General features: G+C 36.2%; 1 protein-coding gene across 1 annotated transcript in view; it reads right to left on the bottom strand.

Moving 5' to 3' along the window:
* LOC106945077 (structural maintenance of chromosomes flexible hinge domain-containing protein 1-like) overlaps positions 1 to 14,197 on the bottom strand; it is a 41,131-nt gene extending 26,934 nt beyond the window's left edge. The window contains exons 1-24 of the mRNA XM_015028508.1: positions 14,182 to 14,197; positions 13,576 to 13,658; positions 13,310 to 13,443; positions 13,071 to 13,185; positions 12,681 to 12,800; positions 12,434 to 12,597; positions 12,253 to 12,346; positions 11,955 to 12,162; positions 10,605 to 10,728; positions 9,533 to 9,710; positions 9,237 to 9,440; positions 9,039 to 9,152; positions 7,718 to 7,827; positions 7,465 to 7,547; positions 7,265 to 7,375; positions 4,943 to 5,008; positions 4,725 to 4,844; positions 4,489 to 4,633; positions 4,293 to 4,395; positions 3,941 to 4,013; positions 3,560 to 3,699; positions 3,351 to 3,476; positions 3,051 to 3,275; positions 2,808 to 2,950 (exon numbers count right to left, since the gene is read on the bottom strand). Of these exons, the coding sequence (XP_014883994.1) occupies positions 2,808 to 2,950; positions 3,051 to 3,275; positions 3,351 to 3,476; positions 3,560 to 3,699; positions 3,941 to 4,013; positions 4,293 to 4,395; positions 4,489 to 4,633; positions 4,725 to 4,844; positions 4,943 to 5,008; positions 7,265 to 7,375; positions 7,465 to 7,547; positions 7,718 to 7,827; positions 9,039 to 9,152; positions 9,237 to 9,440; positions 9,533 to 9,710; positions 10,605 to 10,728; positions 11,955 to 12,162; positions 12,253 to 12,346; positions 12,434 to 12,597; positions 12,681 to 12,800; positions 13,071 to 13,185; positions 13,310 to 13,443; positions 13,576 to 13,658; positions 14,182 to 14,197 (2,999 nt within the window). The remainder of the gene's footprint in view (positions 1 to 2,807; positions 2,951 to 3,050; positions 3,276 to 3,350; positions 3,477 to 3,559; positions 3,700 to 3,940; positions 4,014 to 4,292; positions 4,396 to 4,488; positions 4,634 to 4,724; positions 4,845 to 4,942; positions 5,009 to 7,264; positions 7,376 to 7,464; positions 7,548 to 7,717; positions 7,828 to 9,038; positions 9,153 to 9,236; positions 9,441 to 9,532; positions 9,711 to 10,604; positions 10,729 to 11,954; positions 12,163 to 12,252; positions 12,347 to 12,433; positions 12,598 to 12,680; positions 12,801 to 13,070; positions 13,186 to 13,309; positions 13,444 to 13,575; positions 13,659 to 14,181) is intronic.
* Positions 14,198 to 15,570: the final 1,373 nt, after the last annotated feature.

Consider the following 15,570-nt stretch of genomic DNA (forward strand, 5'->3'; position numbering starts at 1 on the left):
GCCAGATGTAATGGGACACACACCTTCCAAAGAGTTCCACTTTTGTCTCATCGGTCCACAGAATGTTTTCCCAAAAGTCTTGGGGATCATCAAGATGTGTTTTGGAAAAATTGAGACGAGCTTTAATGTTCTTTTTGCTCAGCAGTGGTTTTCTTCTTGGAACTCTGCCATGCAGGCCATTTTTGCCCAGTCTTTTTCTGATGGTGGAGGCATGAACCCTGACCTTAACTGAGGCAAGTGAGGCCTGCAGTTCTTTGGATGTTGTTGTGGGGTCTTTTGTGACCTCTTGGATGAGTCGCCGCTGCGCTCTTGGGGTAATTTTGGGTGGCCGGCCACTCCTGGGAAGGTTCACCAGTGTTCCATGTCTTTGCCATTTGTGGATAATGTCTCTCACAGTGGTTCGCTGGATTCCCAAAGCTTTGGAAATGGCTTTATAACCCTTTCCAGACTGATAGATCTTAATTACTGTCTTTCTCAATTGTTCCTGAATTTCTTTGGATCTCGGCATGATGTGTAGCTTTTAAGGATCTTTTGGTGGACTTTACTGTGTCAGGCAGCTCCTATTTAAGTGATGTCTTGATGAAAACAGGTGTGGCAATAATCAGGCCTGGCTGTGGCTAGAGAAATTGAACTCAGGTGTTAAAAACCACAGTTATAGAATATTTTAACAAGGGGGGTGTTACGGTCACTGACCTCTAGGGGCTCCCTTTCTGAGAGAGCCCTATGTTTTTCTGTTTCAGTTCTGCCTGATTACTGCAGGTGAAGTGTGTTGGGGCTCGTCAGCCGCCCTATATAAGCAGCAAGCTGGAGATGCCAGATCCCCTCCTTTGTTTGTCCTGGGCTAGACCTGTGATCTTTGAGAGCTGACTGTGTGTGTGTGTGAATTAACCTGAGTTTGCTGTGAGCAACTCTGACCAATTGTCTAAGACATGTTTTTGTTCCAAGGTGGAAGCTGGTAGGGGTTCTCTGCCATTTTTGTTGTAACCCGTTTTCTCCTGGTTTTGGTTAGTAAGGGAGTTTAGGTTTTGTATTTTCTTTTAGTTCTTCTTTAGAAAGTGGTTGTTTTATTTTACAGTTATAAGGGGGTGTTTTGTTTATTATTTTGGCCTTGGAGACCCTGAAGCCTTAAGCTACCCTGTGTTTTTTTTTTTTTTCGCCTGTAGCTGTTGTTTTTATCAGGATTGTAAAATAAATTATACTTTTTTTTACTTATCAACTGTTCGGATTACTTTTTTTCGTTTTATGTTAAAGCCCAGTGCCAGAATTTACTATAGGAATTTTAGGGTGGGGTTGTAACAGGGGGCAATCACTTTTTCACACAGGGCCATGATGGTTTGGATTTTTTTTCTCCTTTAATAATAAACACATTATTGCATTTTGTGTTTACTTGTGTTGTCCTTGACGATTGTTTAAATTGGTTTGATGTTCCGAAACACTTAAGTGTGACAAACATGCAAAAAAACAGGAAATGAGGAAGGGGGCCAACACTTTTTCACACCACTGTAAGTTTAATAAAAATGGGTTGGAAACAGAGTCCTTGAACAGTTTAGCTTATGTGTAAGGGCTGTGCAAAATATGTTTTTTCATTTTTTGCACAAAATCATTCTTAGATAATGAAAGTTAGTCTGGTCAGTTCTGCTTATTTTGATCTCCTTTCAGAACGAGCTGTTTTAGGGCCTCTAGTCACTTTAAATCGAAATGAGCTGATGTAGGCCATACCCCCCAACTCAACATTTACATTTGCACGTGAAAATTACTGCAAATAGATGCACAACTGCACAAACATGTATCTTTGAAAAGCATGAGAAAAGCCTCCGGCACAACCAACAAGAATGCAACAAGAGGTTTCAGGTTGGTGAATCAACAAAACACTTATCTTTTCCAGCAGCCATTGTACAGCATGGTTTTACGATTTACAGTTGTAAATGATAAAACATTTACAACTGTAAATGTGACAATAAGTGACAGGCTAGTGACTTATTGTCACTAGCCAATAAGTTGCTTGACAAACAACAAAGCACAACCAGTCTCTCTTTCTTCTGCAAACGTCATGAAGGTTTCCCAGTAGCTCTGATTTTTAGCTGAATAAGATCTGGACAATATGGAATATATTTTTTTTTTCCAGAACTAAAGCAGTAAAGGTCATGAAACTTTTTTGTTTTTCTTTTTTTCTCTTTTTAAATCTTCTAAGGCTTAGAAGATTTAAAAATAATCTTCTAAGCCTTAGTCAATAAGGCTAGTGACTTATTGATAGTCACTAGCCTGTCAATAAGGCTAGTGACTTATTGTCAGTAGCCACAGGCTAGCCTTATTGACACTACCCTGTCAATAAGGCTAGTGACTTATTGACAGTCACTAGCCTGTCAATAAGGCTAGTGACTTATTGTCACTTAGCAAGCTTGGCTTGGTAAATGACAGGCTAGACTTCACTAGAGTTGCTAGGTAATGGGCTGGGCTCACAGTGGTTGTTAGATGAGGGGCAGTGCCTGCTGATTCGGAGGTTTATGAAATGGCTAATTTTCCAGACACCAAAAAACATTAACTTATTGCCAAAAAAACAGCTGGGTGGGTTTTTTTAAACGCTTGAGTTGCTTTTAGAAGCAGTAGAAACCCAAATGGAGAAACAAAATGTGTAAAATGTGAATTTTGTATAATATACCTCCATTAACACCCCCACTGTCCGAAATATACTGTACATGTACTTAGCAGGAACACACATTAACTTGCATTCTTCTCAATGTACTTCTTTTCAGTAAAGCCTGGAAGTTCTTTCAGAAACAACATCACAACCATAGAGTTGAGCTTACACAATTTTGAAGCAGAAGGAAACTTTCTTTTCCTGGTAGGAGACTTGGTACAGGTGTTCTTCATCCACATGGGTGGGAATCTGTAGATCTGGTAGCCTGCCGTTTACTAGATTTCTCTGATCAACATCTGTTCCCCAGGTAACCTTAAACAGACAGAGAGCATACATTCAACAATAGGGGCACAGAAAGACACAGAAAAGAAGTGGCCTTAAGAATTACAATATAAGCAATACATTAACACACCTTAATATTGGAGGCAATTTCAGCAGTAATTGGGACCTCTCTTCCAGCCTCATCATACAGCTTGTAAAACAGCTTCTCCAGCACTCCTCCGGCTTGCCACTTTATCTTTTCATTGTTCTTCAACACCAGCTCTTCCTCGCCCTGAGAGAAAAGCTCCATCCGCGAGATCTGCTTGCTGGGCATGACCATCAGCTGTCTAGTCACTGGTGCAACCTGCTTCTGACTCTAACAGAAAACAGTGAAAAGATGAGCAAACTCGGAAACTGAGAATACTGCTGGGATATTTTTTCCTTAACTTACAGGTATTTCAAATCTAGCTTCTAGTATTTGCGGTTCTCCATTGACAATTTTTTCTTTTACAGGCTTTGTCACAAGCTCAGCTTTTCCTGCGCTGCAGTCTTTTGTCATCAAAAGGAGCCCAGGAATCTGTAAAACAAGACAAACAGCAAACATAAATCTAAAGCTGAGGAATTTCTGTAACCTTCATGGTTGTCAGCATATGTCCATACCTGGCAGTGAACTTCCAGTCCGGGGAAGCGAGTGATGTTCCCAGCCTCATCATGGACTTCAATCTCAAAGCTCACCGGGTTTCCATTCTCCACTTCCACTGGGTTTGTTTTTGATTTCACAAGAAGTGAATGGGGATTTCCTAAGATTTTAAATTTAATTGAACCATTGATTCATTCTTTGACAGAAACGGCAAAACAGTATAAAGGGAGTGCAAACAGAAATGTCATTGAAGCAGGTGTTTTCAAGAATTTGTGTTTCTTTTATTTATGGAACAGGACCTTTTTATTTAAGGACACACAGACAGTGTAACAAGACTAAAACACATGAAGCATCCATAAAAAAGGTAACAGACTATGAATTATTAATAAAAGCAGTCTTACCAGGATGAAGAGAGATTTTCGTGGTCTGTGTGTCATCTTTAAGTCCAGGGAGTGTCACTTTCAGGTCATAACTCTGAAAAAAAATATGCTATTATTATTTTTCCAAACAAACACACAGCTGAGACAGTTGTTTTAAACACCTCAGGTTATGCACTTTAGACAAAAATGCAATGGCAATAATATTGAAAATATTGAAGGAAAGATGTCAGTTTGAACAAAGCCACATATTTATAACTTCCCTAGTTTCTCATCTGACGTTACATTCCTTTCTTTCTCTGTAACCCCTTTGAACCATCACTGTGTTGGGGTGTGATAATTTATTGCAGTGACGTTCAACCAACAAGGAAACTACCTCGAACATGGCGGAGTTTAGGAGTTTTCCCTTGGCTTTGACACCTTGGATGGTTAACAAGACCCCACTGCAAGTTGTCGTCTCATAACTCAGTTCCAGATCGCTAAAGGACAAAGTGATGACAAAGTGACAGAATAAAAATTAAATACTGACTGAACTAATAAGTAAAATCTGTAAATACTGATTAATGACCCACGTGCTTTGAAGAGCAGGTTTGATATTGGGAGGAGGTTTTGTTGGGTGGTTATAACAGTCTTTCATCTGCAGAGGAATGTCAAACGGCTCTCCCACACGTAAAGAGGAACTCAGCTCCCCAACAGAAAAGCTCTCTGCATCTCCCTCTAAAGAGACAAAAATCACTTAGATGTAAATATAAAGGATATCAAAATTTAGTAAGGTTTCTTATAAACTGGCAGCACACATTAATTTTACCTTGGATAGTAAACTCGTGCTTGTATTTTGGAAGCTCTCTGCCACCGTAAACTGTGGTAATGTTGTCATTTAACACAGTAGATAGAGTCAGTGTGTACTTCCCCAATGTGCGGAAGTTTTCTGCAGAGCATAGAACACATTAGTGACTTTGAGTGAAAAAATAAATGAAAATGGAGTCTTGAGTTATCAATAATATAAAACTAAAAAAGAAAACAAACCAAATTTGTTGAAGCAGTGTCCTTTCCCAGCTATATAGGGGGCAGTGTTAGAAAGAACTTCATCTTCTTTAGCACAAAAACAAACAAGAAAGCACATAAATAAACCATTCAAAGTATAACTTCAACATATCCACATTTCTCACAAAATATCCTCCTTCCTTCCCTGCTTCCTTCCATTCTTCTCTTCATCCCTACTTTCCTTCTTTCTTTCCGTCCTTGTGTTCTCATGTTGTCTTTGCTCCTGTCTCTTAACTTGTCTTACAAATAAGAAACATGCTGCAATGTTGGAAATTATGTGTCTATGAGACAATATCAAATAAGGCTACGGATATTGAATACATGAAGAGAAGTGGAAAAAAGACCTTCCACCTCAACACACTATGACTTGCTGGACAAATAGTTTTCAAACCTTTCATTGGATTGCTAAGAGAGTCAAAGACTTTTGAGAGTATTGAGAGCTTATTTCTATCTACAGCACCAATTAAATTATTGAATATTTCTAAAGTTGCTGTAACAGTGCTATGTCTTACTCTAATACCTGACTGAAAGTTAGTTAAAAATACCATAGTCTTTCAGTTGTTCACTAAATAAAGACCAGTGGTGGGATGTACAAGTACTTCATTGGATGGGACGTGTACAAATACAACTACTTTGTGACTGTATTTAAGTACATTTTTTATGTATCTGTACTTTACTTAGGCAGATTTAATCGTGGGTACTTTCAATTTCAACTTCACTGCATTTCTATAAAGCGTTATGTTACAGGTTATATCCAAGTCACATTGTGCTTATTTGATTTGTTCATTAATTTGAATGTAATCAATGGTGAGAGGGGAAATGGTCCACTGAACCACTGCAAAGTGGGAAAGTACTGTTAGACCCTCCCTCAAGAAGAGCAAGGCGGGTACGCAGCACCTGCAAAATCATTAACAGCCAAAATGGAGTTCACAAATGGTAGTCATCCAGAAGACCTGCGTCACCCATGACCTTATTTAAAACATTTAGTTGAGGTAACTGGGTCAAAAAATGACTCCTGGAGATTCCGGTGCCACCTTTGCCTTCCCAGAAAGCATAAACTTCTAGATTTCAAAAATTTACCATCAAATCTGAAAAAAACATATCAAGGTAAGTTCAGTTGCTAAACACTATCTGACCTTTGGGCATTGATTTGGGTTAGTGAAGTTTTATGTAATTCTACCAAGCTTCTCATTGAAATCGACTGCAATAAGAAAACAAAATTAAATTGTTATAAGCAGTCTGGGGAACATGGAGCGCAGTGTCTCCTGCCATGAATGTCCCAGGCAATGTTAAACTCCTCCACATCCTGGTTATTGAATTAATGCTAGCGTCATGTGAATAATGTTCATCTCATATTAAGAATTACAGTCTTATTCAATAAATTAGAATCTGACAAACAATGAGGCTAGTTTGTCAGATTTTGAAAACAAGTGAGGTATTAAACACTTTTCTTTTGACTCAAATGTCTAGTTTTTTTATTTGTCTATAATCTAATCAGAATTTGTAATGTTGCTTCAATAACTGTAAGCAACAAATCATCATCATTAACAAATAAAAGCTTTAAAAGAGTTTGAAGCAAATCAATCATGTATGATGCATTTAACTTGTGAGCTGAGATAATGAAATACATTAACTTTTCATAAATATTCTAATTTATTGAAAATGATTGTAGCTAAGGACTACTAGAGTGATGCAGGTCATCTCTGAAATCCTGATGAACAGAATCACAAACCTGAATCTAACTTTGCTTCAGAGAGTAAACACAATAAAAACATGATTTATCTGTAGTACTGTTCATTAAAATAGCACATTACTGATGTATTAAAATTAAATACGATAGGTACACTTAACAATATTGTAGTAGCCATTAGGTAATACATTCAGCAAGTACTTTTACTTTTAATGCTTTAAAAGTAAAAGTCAGTACTTTCTTACTTTAACTCAAGTAAAAATGTTAATATGGTACTTCTACTTTTACTAGTGTACATTTTTGTCTGTATTTGTACTTTTATGTATTCACATTGTTTGAGTACTTTCTCCACCACTGATGAAGACTCCTGTACAGACAGCTTAGAGATCATCTTATAGTTGTTCAAATTATTTGGGTTCCCACTTTCATAGAGTGAAGTATAAAACCGGACTTCCAAACTTAGAGCTGAGCTAAGGGAAAGTTAAAGGATCAGTACTGTCTTTGTGTTTTGTCTTTAAAACTATGCAGGTTAACAAACTTAGATTTGATGAAGAACTGGTTTAACGCCAAAGACAGTGAAAATGAATTTTATTTTTATTTTTTGATAATCTTACCATTAAACACCACCTTGAGTGAAACACTCAGATTTATCCTGTGTTTCCCCATCTGAATCTTTGAGGATATGGAGTCTCCATCACTGTTTAGAATTTCAACTTCAAGAGGTCCTGAGAAGAAGTTTCACAAATGAAGATGAATATGCATGAGTTGAAAAATCATATTTTGTGATTCATAAGCTGACAGCACAACATTTTACCAATAGGAGTCCCAGCAGGCAACACAGCATTTTCAGGCAAAACATTGCCTTCTGCCCAGTTAACTTTTAGGGAATGTGGGAGCCTGAAACAAAGAAATTATTTTTAAGGAAGAATTTGTGAACCTGAGAAGGCTGCACCCTATTAAGACCAGAGTAAATACAAACAAATAAAGTGGCAATTTCAGTACAGCAAATTTCCTTACAAAAGCAATCCATTTATGAAAAGTAAAATTTCCTCTAGTTTTTGTCTTACTTCTTCCTTTCATCCTCAATGTGATCTTTGATGCTTTCATCTGTGGCAGTCTTGTCAATCTTAGCAATGGGTAGGACCTTGATGATCTCTTCATAAAGTCCTTCAGGCTCCTACAAATTAGATTTTTAAAAAAGTTTTTAATATTTTGCAAATAAGTATATACAAGTCAAAAAACTGAGCTGCAAACTTTCTCTTCACATCGATATTCATGTTGAGGAGTGTTCCATATCCACACGAATGAATTTTAAGAATAATTTTATTAGTCAGACCAAATTTATCAGCAGAATGTACTCCAAATCCCTGAATTTAGATCTTTCAGAAAATATATATAACAACTGACTGAGTTAAACGTGCTCTATCAGGAGAAATGGAAAATATTTTGGTAAGCTATTATGAGGATATGAAGGATATCACAGAGCATATCATGCAGTGAAAAGACAATTCTTTATCTCACACACTCACTTGCATTATGCTGTTATGTTACTCCTGCAACTGACTTTGGAAGTTGGTTTTTCTGTTGGGAAAAACTTTGGTTTCGGTACTTGTGGACTACGGCTTCTTGTTTTTTTTTTTTTTTCCATCTAATCTTTTTCCCCAAGCCCCAAGTTGGCTTAAACAAATGGCCACTCATACTGAACTAGATGCTGTTGGAGGTTTTTTCTTGTTGATGGTGAGTTTGCCTTTTTGCAATCAGGGGGAGAAATTACAATAAGGTCACAGGGTTTTCTTAGAAAAGAAACTTTTGATAAAATCTATTTGACTACACTTCAACTATCTGTCTGACTGGATTGATCAAATTATGTTTCTTTACAAAATGTTATCCCTTTATCTTGTAACAGGCTCAGTGTGACATTTGATCAGAGTTTATACCCCATAAATAAACACACTGAACTGAATTATCCATCTATAATGGCTTTATCTTCTCCTTTTCTTTCTGCTGAGACTATTTTGGCTGTTGGGACCCATCAACCTGAAGTATTCAATGATCTTTGCTGTTTTGTCCTGAATTGGAGAAGCACACACAGAGTCCACTTGGGACTGTGAGAGGGCTAAACATTACTTTGGATTTCTGAGTAATGCAGAACTTACAATGGATGTATCAGTTAATATAACAAAATTCTCTCAATTCAAAAGATATCAAATTATCTTCACCCTTAATATAAGATACAATGCTTTAAAAACCCCTCAAATCCATTGTAGTGTTTTTCTAATTAAATTAAATAAAATAATCCACAAAGCTAAATTTTCTTAAAATTAATGAGAACACAAAGATACTACTTCAATCACTAAGTCTAATAAAAGCAATTGATTATTTCCTTACACATTTGATTTCCACATCTCCGCCTGTGGCAAACGTGTCTCCTTTATGATTTCCATGCAGAAAGAATTTTACCACAGTACCACAAAGTATTGATGGTGTCTTCTGAAACATTACCTGCATGGAAAACATTTTACAAAGAAAAACATAAATTATTATATTCTTTAGATTATTATTCTATAAAATTTAGGAAGCACTTACAATGTCCCCTGCATTGTATCTTCTGCCGTGTTGCTTAATAGAGGAGAAAACTGCCCAGGGTTGTTGCTTTTTCTTGGGCTGCCCTTCTGGTCGTTTCACAGTTCCTTTGTAGTCAATAAACTCCACCTGTTTGTCCAGCGTCTTGTGACAGTTTTGTAGCCAGTTTGTAAACTCTTTCTGAATGTCCCCTCTTCTTGGGCATTTCTGTGAAACATTCAGAAACAATTGGTCACCTGAATGAATGGCAAAAAACTGTTTCTAATATGAAATAGTATGACAATAAAGCAGATGGTTACCTGAATAGGACAAATACGGGTGAAATGTGTGCCCGGTTGCTTCAACTGCTTCTCCAGTTCCATGAATTTCAGCTTGGTTGCACTGACATGAAATTTGCTATCAGTGAAAAGCACCCCAGAAAAGCGGCTATAGCATTCTTCTGGTAATTTAAATCCTTTCTTCTGGCACCAGTCAAATCTGGAACACAAAAATAATTTAAAAACACACCCACACGCACAAAAACACAGGATAATAACTTATATAAAAAAATATATTTAAATTTAAATTTTCAATTTGTTTTTTAGGTCCCCAAATATGGAGCCCTAGAAGGGACATATTTTATTCATAAATATTCATAAATGTATTTATGAATAAATATATTCATAAATCCTTATATAAATGTACCATGAAATAAATATTAAAACAAAAGTTTGTGATATATTAATTAATTAGTGAAATGTTTATTAAATAATTGAAATAGATTTGCTGCTCTTCTTGCAACATTATCATGATTAATTCTACCTGCCATGTTTGATTTAAGCTTTTATTTACACATTGATTCTTGATCACAGGGATTTCAGTGTCTAGATAATATGTTCTAATCCCGGATAGATATAAATAACAGCGAGAAATGTTTAAAATGTAATGGTATTGTATCGTGGCAACATGGATTTGCTATAAACAGATATATAACTGGTTGACTAAATAATTAATATTACAGCCAAGAAAACTGCAAACTCATTTTGCAGCTTATATACTTTAACCTGTAAGATTTACAAACTCCATACTTTTCTGAATAAGAATCCGAACATGGGCATTCAATTATGCTAAGGCCTTACTGTTGTGCCCATTTACAATTTGTTTCTAATTTTTGAAAGTTTAGGTTTAGTTTTTATGATTCGGTTCATTATTTTTTATTTCGAACCAAAGTAATGTGATCCATTTTGTTCTGCTGAAGCTGTTCTCATGAAGTTAATCAATACCAAAACCCTTTAACCACAAGTGAGAAACTGCTATATACCTCAGTGTACAAATAATTTAAAAACATAGTCTTAAAAATGAAAATCATTCCCATAATAAATAAATACATACCCAGAAATGGCGGTGTAAGGGATGAGCCGTCCGTTCCAGAAACACTGAAAGATGTCCCTCCTTCCTCTTGCTTGACCTGTGGCTCCAGACTCCCTTTCATTATTATAATCATCCTCACCAGGAGCTAAAACAAAAAACCAAATTATCTTTTGAGACGCATTTTACTAAGGGAATTATCAACTATAACACATCTCAGGCAAGCGCAGGAGAGGAAGGGGTTTGGGGCTTGTCCTCACAATAGCAGGAAAAAACCCTCCTCATCCCCAAACAAAGAAATGGTTTGGCTGCCTTAGTTCTGGACTAAATGTCCAGTTTTAGGGAAGATTTAGGGAAGTCTGTTACAGTGGGCGCAGGCTAATTGGTCAAGCTTAAAATCAATCACTGATTATTGGGCATTATTTATTGTGATGTATTTGTGAACAAACCAAGCTCAAACACAAATATTCCAGATATCACCATATTGTAGCCATGGTAACACAATAATCAAACTATCAAGATTATTCTTTACATGTTTACAAAGTAAACGTCCTAATTAAATCCTAAATGAACAATTTATTTGTATTTATTTTATCTCTACTGATGCATTAAATCAATTTAATAGCATTGTCATTGTCAATAAATGAGTGCTAAAGTTTTAGAATTGAACCATTTATAGGGGCCCCTGAATGTCTGGAGGGGTCTACCAGCAGCTACTGAGTTTTCTTTGCATTGATTACAATTCTAGATCTCAGACGTGCCAACAACAAAAAATTATATAGTGTTAACCCCTCTGAGCTTTTCTGATATTTAAAGCAATCTGCAGCCAAGTAGTTATAGAGGTTTAACAGACAGATATTGACTGACTGTTTAACATCTGACTGTTTAACTTCTATAACTGGGAACTAGGAGATAGGAACTAGGAACAGGAACTGCCTAGGAACCTGTTCCTGTTCCTAGAAACTAGGAACAGGAACAAGCTAAATAGCTAGTTCCTAGCTATTTAGCTAGGAAGTAAAATAGCAGCAAATTTGGTTATTTCACAACATACTTTATAACTAGTGACCTTCTCTCCTATGATCTGTTTAGAAACTATAGTGCCATATCAACACAGTCCTCCAGCACTGTCAGCAGCAGAAACCCCCGAACGGCAACATTATATCTATCGGGGAAAACAAATTAAATTTGCTTTGCATTGTTCCCACATGATGACAATGATATAGAATGATCTAATTAAATTTTACATTCTTGATTAATATGGGTTGTTGCTATGTTGTTTTACGGTGTTTAAAGATCTTGTTCAATGTGCCCCTTTTTAACTTTGAGCCACTGCCCCTCCAAAGGTCTCTGCACGGCCCTGTCACATCTGAATACCTTGATAAACAAATGGATCCTCAGGGTAGGTCTCCTTGTCATAAAGGAACGGATGATATCGAAGGAGACCCTCCACAATGCCTCTGTCTGGAGTGGTGGCCCTGAACTCAAATGTGTCTTTGGCTGCATTTATGAATAGAGTCTGCATGTCGTCTTCCACTTCTCTGAGATTCATCCTTTCTTTTTTTTTTGAAGCCCACAAAGTCACCTGATGAATTTAAAGAAAATGGAACATGAAAGTATGTTAAAGACGTACAGAAGTTGTCAAACCAGTAAGAATTACTGTGATCAGCCTTACAACAATGTCAATTCTTCGGAAATCATCTGATGTTGGAGAGATGTCTGCTTTGCAGTTTCCATTGACCCCGTGAATGTAGTAATGATAAATGTGACTGAAACCCATGAAAAACAAACATTATGACCATGACCCACACATTAGACTTGTACAGACTTAATCTCAGGTGGATGAGTAAACTCACGCCAGCTCTCTGGTCCACTCCTTAAAGTTCTTTTTCAGGTAATTGATGTGGTCCTGAAATATTCCTGTGATGACAACCACAGTGAAGCTCTCTTTCTCAGTTTCTTCAGCGATGATGGTACGAAGAAATTGTTCATCATTTGTTATGTGTGAGAAGTCACCAGGCTGCCAGATGAAGGAGAAATTGTCCTGTTCATCTCAACAATTCCAGAATCATTGTTTTTCTTTGATAAAGTAAAAGCCCTCACCATCCTGTTGAGAATTTTGCTTCTGTAAACGTCCTGTTTCTTCTGTTCTTTTTTCTGGAATTCATCCTTTGATAGAACCAGCTCATGAACATCTGGAGAGCCTAGAGGTCTGCTGATCATCTGTTAATTGTAAAACATGTATACTTTTTTTTTTGCCATGTATGTTTTTTTACACATTTAAGCTGACTTAAGAAAAACTGATTCATTTTATATGAAAATATACAACAAAATAACTGTTACTTCCCCATCTGTAATTCTTTTAATGTGTCAAGTACAAAAGTTTGTACTTTGTTTGGAAAGTGGATGTATCAGTATGCTATACCATATAGAAATGTAAGTGACTGTCCTAACTCCTCTCTTGAAATGAATTAAAAATGCTAATGGACTTACTCTCACAGCATTCCCCATGTGGAAAACCGCTCGTTTTCCTCCAACTCCGAAAAAGGAAATGTCACTGTTGAGACTGCGAGGCACATGAGCAGGATGAACATATCCCTCTGCTTCACTAAATTCCACCACAAATTAGATTAAATAAGAAAGAAGTAATATATCAGGGTTCTTCTTAAACAGACTGGTGAAAAGTTTTTTTTTCTGAATATTTTTCAAAACAACAACTAAAAAAATACAACCTTTCAAATGTGCTATTTTCCCTTGTGAACTTAGAGAGTCTGTAAACAGCCCAGTTATTGAGATGCTTGGAGGTCATACCAGACCCATTATCCAAGACAATGATAGCAGGCTTCCCCAATGTTTTGTTAAAAAGCTGTCCAGAATGGAAAGGAAAAAAACACAAGTTATGCACAATTATTAAAATAGAATTTAGGGGCTTCTACTTTGGTTAATACACAATTTATTATGCCTTGTAAGTATTCATTCACATAAAACCTTTACCAACCATCCTTATCTCTATACTCCTGCTTCCAGTGTTTTTTGCTGTTGCTGAAAGAGCATTGTCCACCAGCTCAGCAAGAGCGCAGGCTGAAAGAAATGACACAAAAACACCAGATGGTTAAGGTTTTAAGCTGTATCTCTTGTTCCCAGAGTATGATCACCACTTTGACTACATTAATACCCACGCAGTGATTTCTGGCCCTCGATAAAGTATTCATTTGCCCCACTTTCAATCAGTGTGTTGTAGTGAGGAACAAAGTTAATCTCTTCCTCAACTGAAGACAGCAGGACTTGGTCTATTTTTTGTAGCAGATAGAGGGTGGTGCCATCTTTCAGTTTTTCTGAAATGAGTGAAAGAATAATATTCTATGTTCTCATTAGTGTCTTCCTCTGTTTTGTAAACATGAACAGGTTTACTTACCAAATTTATCAGCATCCACTATTATTCTGTCAGTTGTTGTCAACACAAATGTCTCATTTGAAGGGACAGAAAATTTCTGTGGGGACAAAAAACAATGATATCTGATCCAGTTAAATAATTTTTGAGAACAGACACTGATGTGGGATGAAAACTACTGGCCATTTATTTACATCAGTGGTGCTCATTTACCTTGGAAAAAGGACATGATAGGAAGACCTTTTTTGTGATTAAGTGCAATACTTTGGGAAATTCATATAATTTTCATAGTAACTTATGACTTATGTGTGGGGAATAGATATTTGATACACCACAATTTTTAAGTTTATAAGAGGTCTATAATTTTTTATTGTAAGTACACCTCAACAGTGAGAAACAATTAGCAGTTAAAATGACTAATTATTTTAAAAATAATAAAATATGAATTTATGAACCTTCTTTCCAATTCTGTTCCTCACAACTGATCTGCAACTGTGGTGAAATGTTTACCTATGTGGAGAGTTATAATATCTTATTGTTGAAATTTAGCATTAAATCAAATCCCATATTTTTCAAGTTGAGAATTTTCAGGCATATGAGAATTTTTATGGAATAAGAAAAAAGTATAACTTTAAAGAAGGCAATTTAAAAAGTTTAGAGCTTTTTAAAAAATCCATATTCTAAAAACATGCTAACACTGTAAAAGATGAACATACAATCTGACACTTAAACTGTATCTGTTTTCACAACTGTGACCCTGTCCTAATACTCTACTTTCACACTTGTTCTGCCCTTGTGTCCTTCAAATGTGCGTTCATCTTGAAAGGGTTTGAATGCGTAGTGTGTCCCACATTCTACACATCTGGCTTTTACCCCGCCCATTTTGTGTCCGATGCAGACTTTAGCGAAGTGCATTACCCACAATTCATTGCTGCATGTGATTGTTTGAGACAAAAGGCAAGGTTTTATTTTTTTTGTTTTTATAGAAAATTCAAATATGACAAGGCACACATTAGTAACAAGTTTGATAAACTGAGCAGAAAAAGAAGAAATAAAAAATAGTCAGAGGAAAGTAAAATAACATGTTACAAATGCAAGACAAATTTCAAATCTTAAATTAGGCTTTTGTGATGTTGCAACGTTTAAGCACTTTCTTAAATAAAATTATTTAACTTTAAAAATGGAGGGGATTTTGTGGATAAAAAACTTAACCAGATATTAAATTGTTAATATCATAGTTTAACTCTTCATCCTGTGAGAAGACCAAATTTCATTATATTAAAACTTAAAGATAGAATAGATTTCTTCTACAATATCTTTCTAAAAACATTAATGAAGTTGCAATTGAAAAGAGGTGTATTGTCTCAAAATCTCATTCATAAAACGCACAGGAATTTATATTTATTTCTAATTTCTTTTGCAGAAAGTCATTACAGAGAAGATTTAATGCTTTATTACGAAACTATCTATCCATCCACCCATTTTCTGTACACCCATGTCCCTTAGTGGGGTCGGAAGGTGCTGGTGGCTATCTCCAGCTAACGTTCCGGGCGAGAGGCAGGGTACACCTTGGACAGGTTAATTATGAAACCAATATCTTAA

Source organism: Poecilia latipinna, unplaced genomic scaffold, assembly GCF_001443285.1.
Source record: "Poecilia latipinna isolate Pla-1442-1.1 unplaced genomic scaffold, P_latipinna-1.0 Scaffold127, whole genome shotgun sequence".
Lineage (NCBI taxonomy): Eukaryota > Metazoa > Chordata > Actinopteri > Cyprinodontiformes > Poeciliidae > Poecilia > Poecilia latipinna.